General features: G+C 26.8%; 1 protein-coding gene across 6 annotated transcripts; it reads left to right on the forward strand.

Moving 5' to 3' along the window:
• The first annotated feature begins 1,199 nt into the window (after positions 1–1,199).
• LOC122533599 (diacylglycerol lipase-beta-like) lies at positions 1,200–22,033 on the forward strand. Of its 6 annotated transcripts, XM_043663468.1 has the most exons (15): positions 1,241–1,685; positions 2,282–2,503; positions 2,798–2,896; positions 10,201–10,413; positions 11,379–11,695; positions 14,705–14,848; positions 15,916–16,084; positions 16,906–17,029; positions 17,114–17,257; positions 17,378–17,489; positions 19,190–19,282; positions 19,370–19,524; positions 20,788–20,931; positions 21,058–21,176; positions 21,328–22,033. In XM_043663468.1, the coding sequence occupies exons 3-15, from the start codon at positions 2,802–2,804 to the stop codon at positions 21,479–21,481; spliced, it is 1,983 nt and encodes a 660-aa protein (XP_043519403.1). In that variant the 5' UTR covers positions 1,241–1,685; positions 2,282–2,503; positions 2,798–2,801; the 3' UTR covers positions 21,482–22,033. The 6 variants fall into 6 exon arrangements, with proteins under 6 accessions (XP_043519404.1, XP_043519407.1, XP_043519403.1 ...); XM_043663469.1 differs by lacking the exons at positions 1,241–1,685; positions 2,282–2,503 and adding an exon at positions 1,200–1,222; XM_043663467.1 differs by lacking the exon at positions 2,282–2,503 and having other exon boundaries at positions 1,242–1,685.
• The last annotated feature ends 524 nt before the right edge of the window (positions 22,034–22,557 follow it).

Raw genomic sequence — 22,557 nt, forward strand, 5'->3', positions numbered from 1 at the left:
GCATTTATGGGAAATAATTACTAAATTTATGCATAGAATTTATGTTAGTCTGAAAGTTTTTGCAACAAATAATAAAATGTAATTGCTTTGTTTTGTACTTGTAATTTGAATTCAGTCTGTTTTATTATGGTTACACTAGTATATTAAGAAATCGTCTTAATTGTGTAGAATATACGAAGTAATTCAATTATATGTATTAGTATTTTTTGTACTTTATAAATATAATAATAGATAAAAGAAATATTTAATTATAAATTATTAATATTATGTATACATTTCACTTCGTATATTATTTAAATTTTAAAATTTTCTCTTCATATATTTTTCAAAAAGAGAATCGCTTTAATTTTTATGGTCATAAACAAAATTTTAAAATATTTATATTAATTAATAAGAAACTATTATTAAACTTAATGATTGCTCATAAACTTTTACGTGAATGTGTATATTAAAATTAATATCGCAGGAAACTGTAGATAAGAAATAATACAAAATTTATTGAATGATATACAGTGTGAATAGAGAATGAAAATGTTTCATGTTTTATTCTACGATATCATACACCATTAGAAAAGGTATAACTGCTTAATAAGTATTTATGTACGATCTATAAAATGGTTCACTATGTATATTTATATGTAAATTTTCTGAAATTTCAATCGCACAAATCGAAACATATTAAAATTTGTTTCTACTATTTATAAAGTATAAGAGATTTATATCATAATTATTTATAAATTATAACTATATTATAATCATTTATAAAGTAATGCTCAAGAATTTTAAAATCATTGATGCATGAGACACATAATATTAGTAGCTGTGTATTTCCAGAATCACCTATCAAAACCGATATTTCATCTCCGTTATGAATTAAATTAATAAAATTGTGATTAAAAATTTGCAAGTCAATTTTATATTTAACCACAAAATAAACTTACTTTTGGACGCTCGATGCGACATGCGATAAATAATCAATAACGACAACTGAAATTAATTAATCTTTTCAGTTTCACTTTTTTTTTTTTTTTATATGAAGTACAGCAGTGTGATTACCGTAATCGCAAAATTGCTAATAGCGGTATATCCGCGTGAAGTGCTATTGGTTTTTTCGTTAGCGAAGGAACGTGTGATCGAGAGGAACGAAGGGAAAGTTCTGGTCGTGCTGGACAGCTCCGCTAACCAACTCGTGAGATTCAACGGCGGGATGCTACGAAACAAGGTGAGCGGGTTTGCGAGCAGTCTCTGCAAGCCGGTCGCAAGTGCATTGTGTGTGTACTTTGCTAGCCCCGGTGTCGCGAGCCAACGCGATTTTCTACCAGTCGTGTCCCACCGCGCTATCTTCGCAGACGAAAAGTCGCTTAAAGCATCGCATTCCTCGCAGACCGAGTTCAGCGACTTTCAATCTTTTACGTTTTGCGTATTACCGTCAATAGATCGGTGCGTATCGTGATTGATCGGTTGGATCGTGAAGCAACGAACACGACTATGGATGCAGGCGAGCCGTACCTTTTTCCTTAGAAGAAATTGAAAAACTCTTCGTGCAAGTAGCTAAAACGGTAAATGGTATCGGCCTGCATCCTGTCGGGACGACGCTCTCAAATACTGATTGTACATGTGGGAAAGCGACATCCTGTGAATGATCGAAAGTTTACGTAGAAATACCGTGACAGCCCATCCAACAGGTAAAATATGTATATCATGATTTCGATTAAGCGTTTGTTTTATTTCATTTCGTTTCGTGAAATATGTGTGTAGTACAAGTAACGTGTAATAGTTATAAGTAATGTAGCATATGATACATTATCTTCGTAAATATCCATAAATGATACATTTAATAATAAAATAAAAGATCGAACAACGATTATTTTCTATACAAAATGGGATGTTACCGTAGGTCCACGAGAATTATTATTATTATAAAATTGTTATATTTGTATATTAGAAAAATCATACGTACAAAGAGTTTAAATTTTAGTAATTAATTGAAACGTGCGTATTTTGAATAATTATCTAATATGTGCTTAATATTATTCAATGAGTCATTAATCTTACTATACCTATATTTAAAATTTACCAGCATTAAAAAAAGCGCTAATGACAGTAATTAACATCATGCGAGATTCTGTATACATTAATATATGATTGACGATAAATCTGAAACGTGCAGCTTATGATTTTGCTCGCAATAGCAAATAAATTTTATTCAGAGTAAAATAGAAATGAGAGTAAAAAATATACATTTTTATCTGTTATATAAATATTCTTATTAATTCAACAGTATGGCGTATGAAATGTAGAAGTATCAAGAATTGAAAGCAGAAAGTATCACGCAACCAAGGACAGTTGAATTTCTTTATGAATAATGTAAAAGTAATCGAAAAATTTGGAAATAAAAGTTCGATCTTCAACAGTGTCAGGGTCCAATTATAGACGCAATTAAAGTTATGTCAGTACTCTCGGATGTAGGATAGACAAAGACTTTCTCCCAACGCTTTCTCTGGTTCGTAATTTACTATCAAAGAAGTACGCTTGTCACAGCGTGTACAGTTATCCGAATCTCGAGAAACATTTACAATCGATAAAACATTCCAACCACTGTCATATGTTACTCACACGTGAATATTATAAAACATTAATCGTTTGATTTTTAAATTCACTAATGTTTATCTGTTTCATTGTATGAATAATAATATGCAGTTTCATTCATAATAAATAAATTCAAATATATCTTACATAACAAATGCATCTTCCCAGTCAAGATGCAGTTTCTTAAGTCGTAATATATGTTTCACAGAAAAATGCCTGCGATAAAACTCTTTGGCAGAAAATGGCTAGCTGCAACTGACGATCTTGTTTACCCAGGTTTCTTTGAAATTTTCGTTCGAGCCATTTGGTAAGTCCTCCACTTTTTGTTTCAAACCTAGAATTATGGAGATTTCATTCCACTGAGTACTCTGCTAGCTAGGTCGTACCAACTAATTAAAAGTTGCGTTAATACGTTTCATTCGCAATTTTTTCTTCATTCACGTTATTCAATTCTATTTTTAACATTGTAGCCACAGAAATGAATTCCAAAGTTTGTCTACTATTTTTTCTCTTCTCACCTGGATTCTATAATTTTATGAAAAAAGAAATTGAAGTATTTAGAAACGTTGTGGTAAAATGGTAATAATTAATTAATCACTTACAATCTTCTTCGTTTTTCATATGCTTTTAACAAATAATATTTTTAGATATTGTTTCATGGAGTCATGTTCATGATCATTTTCCTATTGATTTTCTAATTAATTAAATCTTTTTCATCAAGCTTCATCCGTCCCTTCAGTTTGATACATATTTCTTAGAAAAAGTTGTATTATTTTGCTACATGTACGTTCATTGACGTTTATTTTTTGTATATATTACACGCATATATATTATAATTTGCATTCATTATAAAATCATGATAAACAGTAATAATTTCACTTTTAAGTAAACCATGATATATTCAACGATATTTATTAAAACCATGATAAATTCAACTACATTTATTAATTAAAAATTAATGTAATTGTTATAATTACAGTATATAATTTATAAGTAGGCTGTGGATTTTTATGAACATGTAAGAAATTTTAAAGTGCGAAATAAATAATGCATTAATAATATAAAAAAGTATATAAAACGAATATCGTTCAAAATAGAGTATTTTCTATAGGATATACTATGTGAAGTAATTTTTTATAGATTTTTTAGATAGTTTCTTTAATCAAGTTCTCAGAAATATAGATTTGTATAAAAATTCTCAATCTTTTCATAAACTCAGATTTAAACCTCTTATTGAGATAAATCTTATTAGTTAAGAATTAATATAAAATATATGAATATTTCTTTCTCTCCTTTTTACGTGAATTAAAATTTATACAGCATAGTGTTATTATTATTTCAAAATTATTTAGTGTTATTATTATTTCAATATTAATTTAAATATTATTATTTCATTTTAATTTCTTATTTTATATTTAATTTTATTTATTATTTTAAAGGTACACAAATCTTTAGCAAGGACGACAATCTAGTATGTATAATAGTTCCTTTTATTTGTCTGCTCCACTGAACCATAGAAAACTAATCTCCTCCATACTTATTTAAGTCTGATATCATGTCATTTTGCCTTTATGCGAATTGTGACGAACTGAATCACTCACAGTGATATGCAAACGCACGTGTGTTAGTCTATTAAACAGTAAAGGAATTGATTAGCTTATAAATAGAATGCGGATTTTTATACATTTATGAAAAAAATTTATAAAATATTCAAAGCACCTTTTAATTTTCTACCAAAGGTATATCTGTTTATTTTCAAACATATAAATTTGCATAAAAGTCCAGTTACAAGTCACGACATATATGTACATAAATATGTAGTATTGTAAATAATTATATGTAAACATGTACTTACATTTTTCACAACATTTTAACAATTTATTTATCTATGTCCCTATTGTAATTGAAGACAGAATTGACATAAAGGAATTAAAACTTTTTGCACTGGAAATCTAGCAAAATCAAAGTATCTCTTAAAATAAAGTTTAATGATATAAAAAAATATGAATTCGATATTGATTTTTACATTATTACTTGTTATTACATGTAATAACTAGTTTAGAATATCGTTAATTTGCTCGTATATAGTATTGTTTGAATTATCAGGCTGAAGCAGATTTTATTCTATTTTTCTCAATGTTCTGAATTTGTTGCTTTACCTATCAGAAATATTTCTTCGGGAAAATAAAAATTTTTAATGCTGACTATGGTAATAATTTGACTCCAAATTCATTCAATTATTTTCTTTTTGTGGAAAAAGTTCAATGACTCATTGTCTGTATGTTATTTCGTTGAAAAGTGAATTTATTGTCTTATGTCACGAAGCAAATAATTATATATAGATATTTCTTTAATATCCAACAGCATTCAATTTTTTTCTTTTTTGTGAATACTATTTCACTCTTAAAATTTCTTTTAAAAGCAGCTCAAACCGTGATTGATTCAAGTTTTTAATTTTTACACGACGTGATTTTTTTTGCAATAGTATATCGAATTTTTGTAATAATATTGAATGCATCATATCCATTCGAATTTTTTTGTCATTAAAAATAGTATATTTCTATATGTTTTCTTCTTAAATTAATCTGCAAATTTTAGTCTTCGACATATTGCTTTTATAATGTCGGTTTCCATATTTCGATACTTAAATTTATCTGAATACAGACTACAGCTTACTTTCAACTTACAAAAATGAGATTACATTGTAAATAAAATTGAGCTCCACTAACAATACTTTGAAATTTATTCTATATTTGCAATTTTCCTATAGTTCTTTAAATTTCATAATGCTTATATACGTATATAATTTATTTATTATTTTTCAAATAAATTTATACCGTTTCCAATAAATTACTCAAAGGATTGATATGATATTTATTTATGTTAAAAATGATCAGTGTTTTAAACAAGCAGTGAATAGAGAAAAATTTTCTCAAAGTAATTGGCCATCATGTTATATATTAGTCGAAAAATTATAAGATACATATGTATTTCTAAATTTCGTATATTTAAAAATTTCGTATGTAAAAAAGAAAACTGATAAAATGGCATTTCGTTTTTAAAATTTAAACTCTAATAAATATTGTATTATTATAGGCATAGCTTTTATCTGACGACATACAAAATGCATAAAATAATATACCTTTGGAATAATCACTTCCAAAATAACTTATTTATTAATTATTTATTATTGGCATAAATTGATATAATTTTTATCAATTTCTATAAACTTTATATGGTGCTCTAATTTGAGAAAAATTTATTTTAAATGTAAAGAATTAAACATTTAAAGTTTAAAATGATTCAAAAGTTGGATTCAAATGTGAATATCAACAGACACATTGGATGAAATTGCTAAATACTATTTTTCATTCTTATAATTTCTATCGACAGTTATTTGGCTAGAAATGGGAAAAATGAGAATCTGTCATTTATTTATAATATTAATTCATTTATTTGAAAGAAAAAGATTTAAAATAAAAATAAAATTACATAAAAATAAAGTCGACTGAATATTTCTATTATAAATAGAAAAGTATAATATCCAGAAAATTGTAAAATTATTGAATATAAATCGCTATGTCATATATATAAAAAATCCAGAGGTTTATAAAAAAAAAGAAATAAAAAAACTCGCGTTTCATTCAAACAGACAACTCTGTGTATTGCTTTGAAAGAATGCAAGGCAAATCATCGAAGAAGCAGGAGTACAAATAAATATAAATACACAACCTACGTAATAAGAAAGCAAACATATTAAATACATAAAATTCCAAATGAGGCTTTGCATACGAGACGAGCTTCAATCTTCTAATCTCCAAGCCTGAGAAAATAAATTTTTCCTTGTTTATGTCTTTTGTATTAATATGTCCAGAACACATTGCGTTTGTACTGTGGTTTTCCACACTTGGCCTTGAATGTGTTAATCAAGAAACATAATGCAGCGTGTTTGAAATTTTCTTGTGAACACATTCACTAGGTGAAAACTTAGAGAAATATTATTTGTAGCAAATTGAATTTAGACGACTCTAAAAGATAGAGTTGGTATTTCCATGAATTTAAGAAACAAAGAACTACGTTTAAAGAAATGAATAAAAAAAAAGCTACGTCATGTTACGGACTAGTTGACCTATATATAAATTGAAATGAATTTATTGCTGCATAAATATGCATGGAGTAACATCTATATTCAGATTACTAAATATAAGACTTCTTTCGTAAGCTTTGGATTTCCTGGTACATTATGTGCGACACAATGACTTGTAATAATTTCGCAATTTTATCAATACTATATTTTTCTCCCCGCAACAGAACGATCCGGTTGATTTTACTCTTATCTGACTTTCCCTCGAATCGTTACTTCCTTTTCTCAAATAAATGAAATAAATATCATAAATAAATAGTAGATTCTTACCTTTGTGTTCACTTACAATTGAATAACTATTGACAGAAATTGACAACGATAAATGACACAAATGTGTTATAATTTCGTTCGACCAATGTCAGTTTATACCTATTCATATCTCTGTTTTCAAATTTTATTATTGTACATGTATTGTAACATTGTATATCATACAATGTTAAGATTCTGTATATTCACTTTATGATATATGATATTTATGTAAAATATTTTATAATTTTATTCTCTATAATATACACATGCAAAAGAGATCAATAATCCTCAATTTCAAAGCGACATTATGTGTATGTGCACATTTGAATGTTACCAGTTACATGACGCAATAGGAAAAAGAATATAACGTGCACAAAAACATCGATGATCTTGTAAAATTCGAAGAAACAACTTAGAAAATAAAATATTGTTTTATAAAACATTTTTTACATCATCGTAATTAAAATAGATTAATATTATATAGATGATTTTACCTAAATTATAAATTCATGTATCGACTTAATAAGTTTAAAAAATAATTCGATATTTTTACAACTACTAGCTAATTATCTAATTGTAACTAATTAAGTATGTAAGTATAATTATATACTTAAGTATATAATTAAGTATATAACTAACTAAGTATATAATATAATTTCAGAATAAAATAAAGTAAATATTGCGTTTAGAGGACCCATCTCCAATGATTTTGATCTTCGCACATACTACGAAACACCTCTAAAAGGTTTTAACCGTCGTTCCTTATTTGTTAAAAAGTTATTAAAAACTTCCATAAATATATATAGAACATACAAAATTTGTGTTATATTTAATATCTTAACACTTACCACTTTGTCTTAATTTTTTTCAATCTAGATTTTCCATAATATCAATACTTACACATATTCAGTAACAACTTTTCAAAATTACGAATTCGATATATCTATTAGAATAAAATGTTGTATAAATTTCTCAATTTGTGTCTCTCATATTAATTTAAACATTTTTAATAATTTACAAAAGCATTTATTTCAGCGAATCCCTTTGCAAATTCACATCGTTGTATCGTAGGGTTTAAAAATTTTTTAAATCTTTATTTTAATTGTATATTGTACACAAAAAATATTTTTACTTATGTAATCAAACTTTTGTTTATACATATGTAAAATCTGATACGTGAGAAAATTCTTAATAATAGAATTCAATATGGCGATATTCTATGCAACTGCGACTTGAGCTGTTGACGTCAAAATGAGAAATATAAAATTCCAAGAACAACTGAATTGAAATTTACGTTTTTAGAAAACATTACAGGACGTTTCTCAACAGGCTAGAAGATGCTTTGTTAGAAAATTATATCAAAAATAAGAAATAATAGTGGACTGATTCGATATAGCGTGACAGATTGGCGATATTTCGTATGCATACATTAGTTCAAATTGTCGCTCATTTTCATAAATACGGAACTGACGTCTATCAACAAATTGAATTTATTACATTGTAAATATCAGGATACCATCTCGGATCATCTTCTGTGATGCATAAATTTTTTGCATTCTAAATAAAATATTAAGAAATCTATTTTAGTATATTAATGTGCTAGGGAAATTATACGCTCCAAAGATGATTACTCAATCAAAATTCAGGGATAAATGTCCGTGTCGTCCGCTGCAGTTCGAAAAGACATCATTCTGTGACTAGATGATGTCTGTATCCTTGGGGAATAATATTTTTAGGCAATGTAACGTCGAGTTGCTTGTTGTTTCCCTAACTCTGCATTCATATAAAAGCCCCACGACAGCCAATAATTATATCTGTGGGTTGTTAGAAGCGCAAACTGTTCAATATATTATATTAGTTCTACTCGATAGTAGTTCCTATCATAAATATAAAGTCGGAAACTAAAGAATCCTCTTAGAAAGAATCTGTCAACGCTAATTTCATATAAATTTACTTCATTAAATAAAAATTAATGGAAATAAATAAAACTGATTAATATAAATAAAAATTCAATGGTATTTTATATGTAACTAATTGATTTAAATCTATTTAATTTTAATGAAAGTCATAGTCAGTGAGAAACCCGCGATTGTTTTTTTCTTCTATGTATACATGCAATCTTAATCTTAACCATATGTAATAATAACGAATATAGTACACAAGCTGCGATTCTTCTTTTAAACCCATGAAATTCTCTTTCTGATTAAAGACCAGATAAAAATTCATATACATGGAGAACTAGTATGAAAAATTTTTGTTGCCTTCACGTAAAGAAATCAATAATGTAATAAATTTAATTTTTTATAGATGTCTGTTCTGTATTTATAAAAACAGATGATACTTTCAATTGAAACTAACCAGGCAGCCAATCTATTTTTATGTTACACGAAAGTTGAATCGTTGTTATTTCGTATTTTTAGAATTTTTTTAATAAGGTTTTACCTTTTCTCTTATTCTAAATGTGTTGGCAACGTTGCAAAAAAGTGCAAAAAAATACAGGGATTGTATTTCAACATCGTCAAACCTAACTTCTTATATATTTTATAACATTTTTAATAAGTCATTTTCTCGTATTACTTTTAATACTTTATATTTTGACACGTTAAATACTATGTTAAATTTCAAAAACTGACCGATATACAATAGCATATTTTATTTAGGGAAATTAAAAAAAAACTAAATAATCCTATCGTTGTAACTGATTTTGGAATTGAAGAATTCTTTTGTAAGAATAACAGATTGGGTTATGAAGAAAATAAGTATTTAATTAATAGACAATAAATTGTCATCCTTATGATCGTCGAAATTGCATTAATATTTAAATACTTAATGAAGAACGTACAGAGTCACATGTAGCGTTCTTATCATAAATCATAGTCAAAAATATTATTACAATTTTTTGTCTCAAATTTTATGCGTAATACGGGATTTAAGTTTTACGAGAACAAATTTTGAACAGCGATTAAATTAATGGAAGTTTTATATTTAGAAAACTTCATATATCAACTCATAGTTCATAGGGAAAAAAGATGTGAATATGAATTATGCATTAAACATGAAAGATAATATTGCTCAATCACTGAATATTAAGATTTTCGTCACGCATGGCTGCCTACAGAGAGAATAATTTTGCATAATTATTCTTAATATCAACGTACTTCCTCCTCAAATGAACTTAAATACTTACTTACTTTTTATTTAATTAATTCTGTTCGCAGGTTATGCCTAATTGTAATTGCTTCTGTCAGATATTACGAGTATACATGGAGCTGTCAATTAGGCGGAGAATTGGTTCGCGTGTACCTCCTAGGAGAAGTTGCATTTCTTGCCGTATCTATACTTTTCATGCTCATCGTTATAAAACTCAGCTCAAAAGGTTCTATCATGGAAACGCACGCTCGTAAATATGTTGAACCGCTCTTGACAGTTAAGTAAGTAAGCGTTTGAAAATTATACAGCAATTTACATATCGCTGGCGAATAACACCATTCATTATAAAATACCGGTGAAGTGAAACAACATTTTTCATTCTGGTCATTATCAGATATTTCGCTCGTGTTATTAACTCCTCTCCCAATCGTGATCATACATATATTTCAGCAATCTTATATATAATTATATACTAGGTTTCGAAATCACTAATCAATCACCATGTTGTTTTCATGATATCTGTTTCATGTTTTATTACTGCCTATTAATTACTTATTTTTATTAATTACTATATTATTGTCAGGGGAATGCGAAACTGCAGCACCCCTAATTTTTCTCGATACATAAATATATCTATTAATTTATTTATATTTGCTTGTATTATTTAGTTTCATTATCAACAATCGTACACAATTCCCTTACTTTATATAAAAAGTAATAAAAATCCACTGTATTTATAGTATGTATGTATATTTTGAAAGTTGCAGCATCTCCACGAATGGTCATTATATAAGTTTTTCATATTTCTTTTTCATAATATTACGAACTAATCACGTATTTTTTTATACTATGCGAGTTAATTATCGAAATATGACACGAAGAAATATGTCAGACGAAAGTTAAATGGCTTTAAAGAGCATATTATTTTTTATGTGATGTTTTGAAAATTAAAGTTAAAATATCTTTTGAATTAATGATTTTTGAACATATATTTGCATTAAACTTTTGTTCAGATTTTGAATACATTTGTTTTAAATTTTGAAGCATGTTTTAAAGCAGGTTTCAAATAAATTTTTAATACTCCTATAACAATTTATCGTGATCGAAAAGTATTTATATCTTGGAAAAAAAGAGCCTATGTTCTTTTTTTTTCTTAAGGGCAATAGAATATGGTATCAAAGTTCGATCATCTATTTCCTTGATGTCCTATATATTTCTAATATTATAAGTTATTGTGATTTTACAGAATATTGTTTCTGCTGCCTGAGATATCATGGAACATTTTAGGAAGTTTATGGTTGTTCGGGCCATATGTCAAATGTGATTATGAACATTACACGATGAAGGTAACTCAGGCGTTGGTAGTTTTTGACTGGATTCTCATAGGTCTCGCTATTTTGGGCCTGTTAGTGATCTTCGATCCATTAGGTTCATTAAGTAACAAACATTTGGAAAATTTGGACGAACATGGCAAGATCTTAAAAATTTGGCAACGGAGATTCAAGTTTCTCTGGTGGATGAGAAAAGATGAGAACTGTAGCGTGACTTTTCAATATGTTGCTGGTGAGACATAGGTACGATTAATCTAGAAAAGGTCCTGCCCTAATTGAAATCGGAACGTCAATTTTTCGTCGCATATTCTTTATAAAAAAAGGTTTCAACACCGACAAAAAGAAAATATTGAATTAAATGAGGGGAGATTTAGTTTAAATTTGTCTTCTATTATAATATATGAAAATAAAAAGTCAAAGAGAGAAAGTTATAAGAAGTAGAAAATAAGATAAAAATAAAAATTTGTTGGTTAGTTCGAAGACAATTTTTCATACATTTTTGAATTTATATATATGTATGTTAGAGTAAATATTCTTAAATTTTTGCATAAATTTTTTAACGAACTACTATGAAGCAATTGGTATGTTATATGATATATAAATATAATGAACAGCATAAATAATTATTTCACATAAGATTTTACTGTTGACCTTACTGTTGACATTAAAATATTAAAAAATGCACACTACAGAAACAATTTTGCACAATTAACGCTAAATAGTTTTTCAAACTTTCGAATATTTTTTATTTGTTTATAACAAGAAATATTCATTGATTCAGTGATATGAATAAATAAATACAATCAAAAATGCCGTTCTTTTTTCTTTTGAAGAAGAAGGAGAAATTATCAAATCCTACAGAAGATTTTGTCATTTTCCATATTGGTAAAAAAAGAAAAACATAATCGTCGCAAAATATACAAATGTGTAAAAAATATGTAGCAAAAGAACCTTGTTATCTGGAAAAACATTTTTGCAGAAAAAACGTCAAAGATGATTTATGTACATGCATATATATAAGACTGAATTAATACAACTTTATACCAAATGACTATCTTCTATCTAAAAACTGATTACGATAGAAGATAGTCGTCGAATGCAATGGAGCTTAATTTGATGAACTATTGGGCAATCAAACAATTGTGTCTTTTTTTCACTAATACTAAAAACAATAGAAGGTTTTATAGGATCTAACATTACACTTCAACACGATTATAACAGAAACAAACTATGCAAAATTCGGCTCAAAACATAAAAATTAGATACATCGGTGTGACTGGAGTAAATTTGAAATCTTGACGTTTTTAAGAATCAAAACGAAAGATATAAGAATCCTATGAATATCGATGAATATGGATATCAGCTCTTGAATAATTGATAAGACTTAGAAAAACAATGTTTGTTTAATATTCGTGATTACTTTGTCGCTAAAATCTTGTATAATGCAAAAATACATTGATGCCGTCATGAAACTAAGAGATTCTAAAGTAAATATTAATAACTTATTAAAGCTAAAAGTTTTATTGAAAAAAATTATGTAAAACAGAGTAAATATTTTTCACTACAGGATTCATTTTCGCTACTGAAGAGAACATTTGCAACATTCAAAAATTGCTTATATCAACTTTAATTATCTTAAATATTTTTATTATATTTATTCTTTGTATATTTTAATATTAGTATAATTTAAACAAAATCTGTGATTAGTAGTTACACTTTTTATTGTGTAAGTACACTGTGCAGGCAAAGGAATACGGGTCTGATTGGCTATTACTGATATATGTATATAGAATAATCGTAGAGATAAAAATACGTGACTGATAGGAAAATGACATAATTATATATTCACATTCTGTGCAATATCATGTCGCATAACATGACAATGAGTGAAAAAAATTTATGCGTATATTTGTATATATTATCGTTGCTCCTATTCCTGTTAAATTTCTTCTCATCTATGCATCATATCTATATATTACATATATATAAAAATATACACAATGTTTCATAATGATTGTTATAAGATATATGTCGAAGATGTGTGACAATTATATGATAATTCACCGTACCGTACACGTGTCATATATGTATTTAAAATAGATAACGTTGATTTTCTTTTGTTTACTCAAAAGGCAGGACTTTTTTTCGAGACGTTAATATACGCACGGAAATTAAACACTCTTTTACTTAATAATTGACATTCTAATTATTTATAAAAAGAATTGGCAAGTTTATCTTGATCTTGATTTCTTCAAATATTCTTTCGTTGGAAAATAAGATAAATTGGTTAAACGTCAAATAAGGAATTCAACTGATAAATAATTCACGCTCTCAATTAGCTCAATAAAAAAAAAGAGATATTTAAAAATAAAGGACAAAAATGGAATGAAAGTAGAATTCATTATTTTATTTCTTCCAACGCGTGACAAATTCTCTTATACTCTGTTACTGAAATGTAGTCTATTTTAGAGTTTTCCAAGAATTTATTTTCGTTCATTGATTTCGAATTGAAATGATTTTAATTTTTTCTCTCTTAAGATTTCGGAAAAATAAAAATTATATTGGATATAAAAATACCCGAGAATGTCATTGATCACTCGCGATGCGTATACTGATGGGATTTGAAATACTTTGAATCGTGTCAAATCTATAGATGTTACTCTCATAAATATTCGTTTTTAGTTTATATATAAATAATAATATAATCGTATCAGTTTAAGAAACATGACTTTTTTCAAAACTTACAAGGTGATTTCAAACATTTGGACGATAGTGCGTGTTCATATTTATTTTTTTATTTATTTTAATATATATTTTTGCCTAGAAATGACATGCATTTATAAAATATTCTGCATACATAGTAATTTATTCTAATAGTACATTTTCATTTCCGCTTTTATTTTCTTAAATTTAACGTTTACATGCTATTTCGTATTGCACACAGAGTAGAGTGCTCAAATTACATTCACAATTCTTTTCCCTATTAATTTCACTATAAAGTATATCATAATATATTTTTCGTAAAATGTTTTATCTAAAATTTTTCTTTGTTCTAAAATGAAATTTTTTATTCAACTATCTATTTTTGGTAGTATTTGCTATTTGACGTTTTGCCAAATGTCATGTTTTATATGTTTTCTATTCGCACATTATGTGTGAAATAAATGAAACAAATTCGCGTGTTTTGACTTTATATTTATTTTCTGTTAAGAGAATAATTTTGACACAAATTGTTTTTTAGGTTTGCTAACCACTTTATTCCGTGGAACGGATTTGATTCCTTCAGATGTTATGGCAGGTCTTATCCTGCTAAGAGTTCAGCAAAAACGAGAAACGCATGAATTACGGCAGCGAAATTTCCTTCCGGTTCCAAAATATACCTCCAGTATGTATTATAATTTTATTTCAAAATTGCAATTTGCATAAACTAAATTTTTCAAAATTTAATGTATTTAATGTATACGTATGTATATGTTAAGTTTAGACTACATACATTCTAAAATTTTAAAATTTCTTTATAAATTGAACAAATTCCTTTTTTCGGCTTTTATATATTTCTAAATTCTTTCCAACAAAATATCATAATTCACTTGATTGCTAATTTTACATTGTATAATTTACATGTAGATATGAATAGTATTTAATAAACGAGTTTAATACAAACAGTTATTTGGTAATTAAAAATAGTTATAATGAACATTAATTTTTTTATATTAATCTTTTATTCCTTCAATTCCAGATATCGATTTGCGAATTAATATTTATTAGATCGCATACGGCTAGTTTTAAAAATTTTTGTGGCTCGTGATCTGTTTAATTTTTTTTTTTTTTCCTTTTTACAAAACTTTTTAAGATTCTATTTCTTATAATAAACTTAACTCAATTAAAAGTACGTGAAAACAGTATTCTAATTAACATCTATATTTTTCGCCATTTTTTTTTTTTTTTTTACTTAACAATTGATTATATAATAGATGAGGGAAGGAGAGAGATTCGTTGTTACAGCCTGCAACTAATACGTGATGTTGCGCACGGCACCGAAGATCGTGCATCATTTATTTAATGTGTTTGTTCGAATGATCATTAACTCAAAGTACTCAAACGTTTGCGTTTGCATTAAAATTATACCTACAATGTGATAGCAAAAAGCATGTCTCAAGGTTATTTCAATTAAATTAGAAAATAATTATAATTTAACAACAGGACCTGTAAACAAATATTGTCAATGGCCCATATAAGTATTCGGATAAAAAATAAAAATAAGAAATAAAGTTTCATTCGCCACTTTTGAATAAATATCCACTCGAATAAGCGTTTATCCGAATAAAAATTTAATCGAATAAGGATTTATGACGATAGACTGCAGTCGATATTACGTCACCCAGCGATGACGAATTACTGCTTTTCGGAATTATAGCCGAAGTTTAAAACAACTCCAAATGATTGTTCTAGATGCAGCTGTAATATTTGAAAATACACCAAGTTGGATGACTTTAAAAAACGCGTCTCATTATATGAAACTTTCAATAGCCTGTTATGGATGGTTACTTGCCATGTATTTACACATATACACCGGATGGTTTCGTGTTCTATCGAATATGACTTGTTGCGCTTGTTTTCGGTAAGTAATCAGAGCATGTTCATTGTCTTATATAAATGAAAATATTTTATAATTACATATTTCATAATGATATTTTATGTTATAAAATTTAAAAACTTTTTAAATAAAATTTTAAATCATACGTGTATAATATTATCAACATCTTCTTGCTGCTGCTATATTAATATATGTAAATATTTTTTCATAAATTTTTCAATTTTGCTTTCTATCAACTATATTTTGCTTTATCGTTTCTACTTTGCTTATTCTACGTATGCATATGTGTCGTATAATTAATATATGATAATTTTATTGCTTACGTACAAGTCGTACTTACGTCTTCATGCTTATTTTAAAAAATATATCGTGTACAGATATATACGAATATTTATAATAATAATAAGTGATGGAAGAATGAACCAATATTATTTTCTTGAAAAAATGAAAATAATATTATGCTTCATTCAAAGAAAAAAATATTAGGAATGAAAATAATATTATGTTTTATTCAAAGAAAAAAATGTTAGAAAGAACAATATATATTGAAATAATTATATAAAAAATCTTTGAGATAATTAGTTATTTATGTAAAATAAATAAGGTAACTAAAGAAAATAAGTAATAATAAATGAATCTCAAATTTTGGAAATATGAAAGTGAATAAAATTATCACAGTTGAAAAGACACTAAATAATGTATTAAACTAATATTTTACAATAAATAAAGTATTATAATGAAAACATTAGTTTACATTACACTTTAAGGACAAAAATACCAAATATATATTTCTATAATTTATGTCATGAAATTCTCAAATCTTAATTAATTTATTCTAATTACAGAAGAAAACGTACCCTAATTAATGGCGATAATTGTTGCTATTGCTATTTAGCTGGTATAAAATCATTATCAAATATATCTACAGATGACATTCTATATGCATCATTTAAAAACTATTTGTGCGAGGTTGGTGTGCAATAAATTGTTATTTACTTATATATGTTTATTCGTAAAAAAAAGCAGTTTCAAAGTTTTATAAAATACTTTTAGATACCATTCTGTGTAATAACGGATAAGGAAACAAATAATATTGTCATTATTGTACGAGGTTCTCTCTCGTTGCGCGATATCATAACTGATATTACTGCAGATTCTGAAGTTTTTATATGCGAAGGTGTTCCATTAAATGCTCAGGTAAATATTAAAGTCAAGTATGAAACTAACACTACGAATTTTCTTTTTATTGTACGCCAAGTTTAAATTACGTTTCTTTCTAAATCAATTGTTCATAAGTATAAAATGTTACATGTGTAGGCACACAGAAGTATGATAACTGCTGCTAGAATAATTCTGAAGCAATTAGATGACAACAAAGTTTTAGAACGAGCATTCAATACATATCCTCATTACAATTTAGTTCTCACAGGTAAGTAGAAATGTTACATGTGTATTAGAAAATTTTACGTTTAGAAAATTTTAAGCTTACATGTATCGATCTCAAATTTTTTTATTTATATACTTTCGTTCCTACTTTTCTCTTGAATAAAATGTTAAAGAAACAAAAACTTTTAATTTTTTAATTATATTCAATTTTAAGTAAAAAAGGAAATGAAGTAGAAAATAAAATAAAAAAAGAATAATGAAAAAAAAAGAAGAATTGTACACGAAATTATTAAATCACATACAAAAATATAGAATCTACATAGAATTGAATAATTATACTGTATTTTTGTCGTTTGTTTGTATTTAAATATTTATATTTTTTTGTTTGTTATTTTCTAAAACAACTGTTGTATGACCATTGAATAATCATAAAATAATTTTTTATTTCAATTATATTAGAAAAATATATCTTAAGAACGTGACTAAATTGCTACTAAAGTAATGGATTTTTTAAAAGTATATGGTAAATCTGAGATAGTTTGATAGTTTGACATTGATGACATTGGCCAATGTTTAATATTTTAAAATTGAAGTAAAGGCACTCTGAGTCTCATCGAAATAAAACAAATGAATCATTTCGTTCTAGATCTCGCATCGACAATTGTCACAAAAGCTAAGTTATAAATTATATTTGCAACTTTTAACAGATCTGAAATCAGATCTTTTTTGTTCATGTTAGAATGTTACTAATATTTGACAGCAAATAAGTCTGTTTATAGTACTTCAATATTAGCGGATATAATTTGTAGAAAATTGCAATATAATCTGAATAGTATGCATTTTAACTTTATGTTAATAGTAATATAATCTGAATAGTATGCATTTTGATTTTATGTTAATAGTAATATAATCTGACTAGTATGCATTTTAACTTTATATTAATAGGACGATCGATCACTGCTATGATTTTGGTATAATTCGACCATATTGATTCGGGATAGTTCGATCATATTAAATAAATATATACAATAATATTATCATAACATTAATATTAAATAGTTCGATAATATTAAATTAACAGAAAATGTCTGTGATTTATAAAAGAAATAGGAAAACTAAATAAAGTGTTAATTTCTTAAAAAATACGGAGAAAACTATTTCAAAAGCCTACGATTGATTTAAATATATAAGTTACAACTGGCTTCATGTTGGCTTTATATACAGAAATATTTTCGATTTATGTGGAAAATTGAAGAAGAAATCTACATATCAGTTAGTTTCCTCGTTCGTTATATTCTTCATCTTGTATGAAAATCTTGTTAATTACATTGTTATTTCTTACATTTTGTTATTTCTTCAAGTCTCATTCGTAGTAAGCGGACGATCTAGCCCGACATGATTAGTATCAATATTTTTTATTAGAAATGAATATAAATAATTGTAATTGTCGCAAAATGTGATTTATTATATCCTAAATCCTAGATTATATCTAGATTATATCCTAGATTATTTCTATAGATTATATCCTAAATAACACAGACATTATTTAAACTTGCTCAAAATAATAAAAATCTGAAGAAACAATCTGAAGAAGCAATAATTGTACAATATTGTTTCAAAAAGCGATCGAATTATCCCGGATTTACCCTATATCATAATAGATGTTACTAAAAAGAATTTTAAGATTTATCTATATTTTTTATGAAAATTTTCAAATAATTTCATGTAAGAATATATGTACAGGTCACAGTCTAGGTGCTGGCATAAGTATTCTTTTAGCATTTTTATTACGTCCACGATATCCATCTCTGAAAGTCTATGCATTCGCTACACCAGGTACAAATCCTTGAAAAATTATATGTTTTACTTATATTTTGTGATTTATTGCTGAATTTCTAATTAAAAAAATATTTTTTTGTTTAGCGGGTCTCCTCTCAAGAGAACTTGCCAGAATAACGGAAGAATTCGTTTTTACAGTAGGGGTTGGAGATGACTTCGTGATGAGATTGAGTGTTGAAAGCACTGAAAACTTACGAACATCTTTACTTAGGGTACTTCATGCTTGCCGATTACCTAAGGTAAAATTATTTTACAGTATTTGAAACATCCATTTATCAACAGTTATAATTTAATTATTGTAATTAATTATTTTAATCAAACAAATTTATAATTTGAAATTATATAATTCTGCAAAATTTAAACTAATAGCTACAAAAATTTTTAAAGTCTTTGTTTAATTTTCTTTTATTTGTACTAAATTATTAAGTTTCTATTACATTCTAATGTAATTTTTGGGAATCCGTGGTGAGAGTAATCGATAGTGGATCGTTTTATGCACTATCATAGCTACATCTTGACTAGTATTGTGTACTACCATGGCAACTTTTTTTTTTCATATTTCTTTATTACTTAACTTGAGTTGGATCTTGCAGTTGTGCAGAGTGACTAGTTCTGACTAGTAGATGACTAGTTCTTTCATAAATTCTCTGTGCCTGTTCCTTTCTTTTACGAGGTTTTGTAATAATGTGATACAGTGGGTTTGGGATGTTGTGTGCATTGCTTTATATAGGCTGTTTAAATTTGATGATGAAGGGCTCTGATTTCTGTTGTGTTCTTTAGGTACTGATTTATTTTTTGTTCTTTAGGTACTGATTTATTTTTAGTTCATTATAGTGTTTGACGTACGCATTTCAGTCGATCTATTTTATTGTGTTCTGTTGAGTTGTTTGGAGCGAGAGTGTTACCACTGAGTAGTTGGAGGATAAGTCATATATGGTATGGCATATGTGGTAAGAAGGGATGTTTGACAGAAAGATGTCGATATTCGAGGCAGTTAATTCGATTGCCAGGTGTTGCGTGCTGAGCTGACCTCGACGTATAAGGACATGAAATATGGTCACGGGAGATCCCTGTCGTCGAGAAATTAAGTCAGAAAATTGCTTTCCTTCGCGGTACGAATTTCATCCACATTGTGTTTGGTAAGGCCGAATACCAGGTGTAGGTTGAACTATGGATGATAGTTGTGGAATTCCGAATGGTTCTTGATAGTGGAGCCGTTTAGGTTTTTTCTGAGATTATTCCAGATGCGGTTAACTTTGCATTAAAGTTACTGCCTGTGATGAAGTGACTCGAACCGTAGGGTGAAATGAATGAAATGATAGAATCTAGATCTCGATATGGAAGATCTTGATTTTTTGGGTGCATAAGCCGCTTCTATTGTGTAATAAAATCAGTTATTTAAATTTTCTTAAGTCTTTTGTAAATAAACAATTAAATATTATATATTAAATACACGTTACGTCTTCACAATAAATGCATAATACTAAATATTATTTTTCTAGTATAGAGTAGTGTTAAACGGACTGGGTTATATGTTATTCGGCATTCCTGAAAAAGACCTTGAAAAAACATGGAACATCGATATAATTAACACCGTATCGGGAGCAACACCTTTACTCAATAATCGAAACTTAAATTCAATAGAGGTACATACGTATGTGTTGATAAGTTATTTTAAAATTTAATTATATTTCATTCGTTTCATTTCATTTATTTTTTGTTATTTAATTTATTTTATATAATATTATACTGAAAAAAGATTTATATTATAGGAGAATAGAATATATGAGAGAGATGTTACGAAGAGGAGATATTCTAAAGTAAGATTATATATAGGTGGTAGAATTCTTCACATAGTTAGATGCAAGCCTGAAAGCTCAGAAAATGAAAGGTCTGGTATCTATTTCATATTTTGTCAATTATTTATTTTCGAGTTTATAAAAATTCATATAATATTAGTTATTTATTCATTAATCTCGTGCAAAATCAAAAAATATTTCGGAAGTGCGGAATGATAAACCGCATTATATTTTTTCTTACAGCAAAAAACAAAACAAGGAGGAACAGAAATTTGAGATGCGATGGGCACAGCCAGAAGAATTTTCAGAATTACTTGTGATGCCGCGAATGTTACTGGATCATCTACCAGAAAATATAGATAAAACCATAACTACGTTGTTAGAACAACAAAAATAGTTACCACAATATGTGCTTTGATTCTTGACATTTAACAGATTTAAATAACGTACAGAAAATTGTACTCTATTGTATTATAAAGAAGTCTACTTTAAGTATACTCTAACTCTAAATATTTTATAAACTAAATTAAACAGACGTTGTATATATACATCTTAAAAATATAGTATGATGTAAGATATTCGGATATCTAACAACTTCCATTTCAAAAATATCTGGAAGATATTGCGACATTATGAACTTAGGTTGCAAATATTTTATTTTTAAAATAATTAGTAGAGATGGTGCTAGTCCACAAGATTTTTAACGTACTCTCTTTTACTTACTTTAAGTTTCAACATTTTTTATTGTTAAAGACGTCAAGCACAAGAAGTTTAAAGAGATCAAAAAGTAGGAACCATTGGTTGAAAATATCTTAGAGATATTTATGTAGTATTCGTAATATAATTATTATAACTATAATATTATAACATCGTAGATAAAATAGATTAATTATACAGTAGTAGTATGTTTATTCATTTAGCAAAATAATAAATAGCTGGGAAAGTTTTACACTGACAATTACTTTTTATCCCTCTTAATCAACAGTTAATCTTTGCTCTAATTATTTCAATCATATGACAAAAAAGGTTAATAAAGTAAAGGCAAGATAAAAATTGCGACAGATTATCAATTATTTTCATTTTGTTATTATTATTTAATACGATGTTATTATAGAGTATTGCAATGCTTGTGATCATTTTATGATGATGAATTATTTTTCATTGCTGTACATATTGCAAACAATAGTATATGTATCATATTTCTTCTGTTAGTGATAATAAAAATATATAATACAGAATTACTATGTTTAACTACTTGGATTATATTAATGTAAATATAAACAAGTTCAAATATGTGTCAATCTTTTTATGTATTATAAAAATATTTTTAAAATCTTAATTTTTACAATACGTTTTTGTTACTGTGTAATGATATTTATTATAAAAAAAAATATATTTATTTTTTATATATATTTATTTTTTTGTAATACGTGCGACACGAACTTCCATAAGATATCATGTCTATTCTTTATG

The sequence above is a fragment of the Frieseomelitta varia genome, unplaced genomic scaffold, assembly GCF_011392965.1.
Source record: "Frieseomelitta varia isolate USP_RPSP 00005682 unplaced genomic scaffold, Fvar_1.2 scaffold_541, whole genome shotgun sequence".
Taxonomy (NCBI): Eukaryota; Metazoa; Arthropoda; class Insecta; order Hymenoptera; family Apidae; genus Frieseomelitta; species Frieseomelitta varia.

Bases quoted from the DNA above. Each gene is read 5' to 3' on its own strand.
- LOC122533599 (XM_043663466.1), top strand. From the start codon at position 2,787: ATGTTTCACAGAAAAATGCCTGCGATAAAACTCTTTGGCAGAAAATGG. The intron at 17,030-17,113 runs GTTGGTGTGCAA...AAATACTTTTAG, and splicing joins TTAAAAACTATTTGTGCGAG to ATACCATTCTGTGTAATAAC. The intron at 17,490-19,189 runs GTAAGTAGAAAT...ATATATGTACAG, and splicing joins TTACAATTTAGTTCTCACAG to GTCACAGTCTAGGTGCTGGC.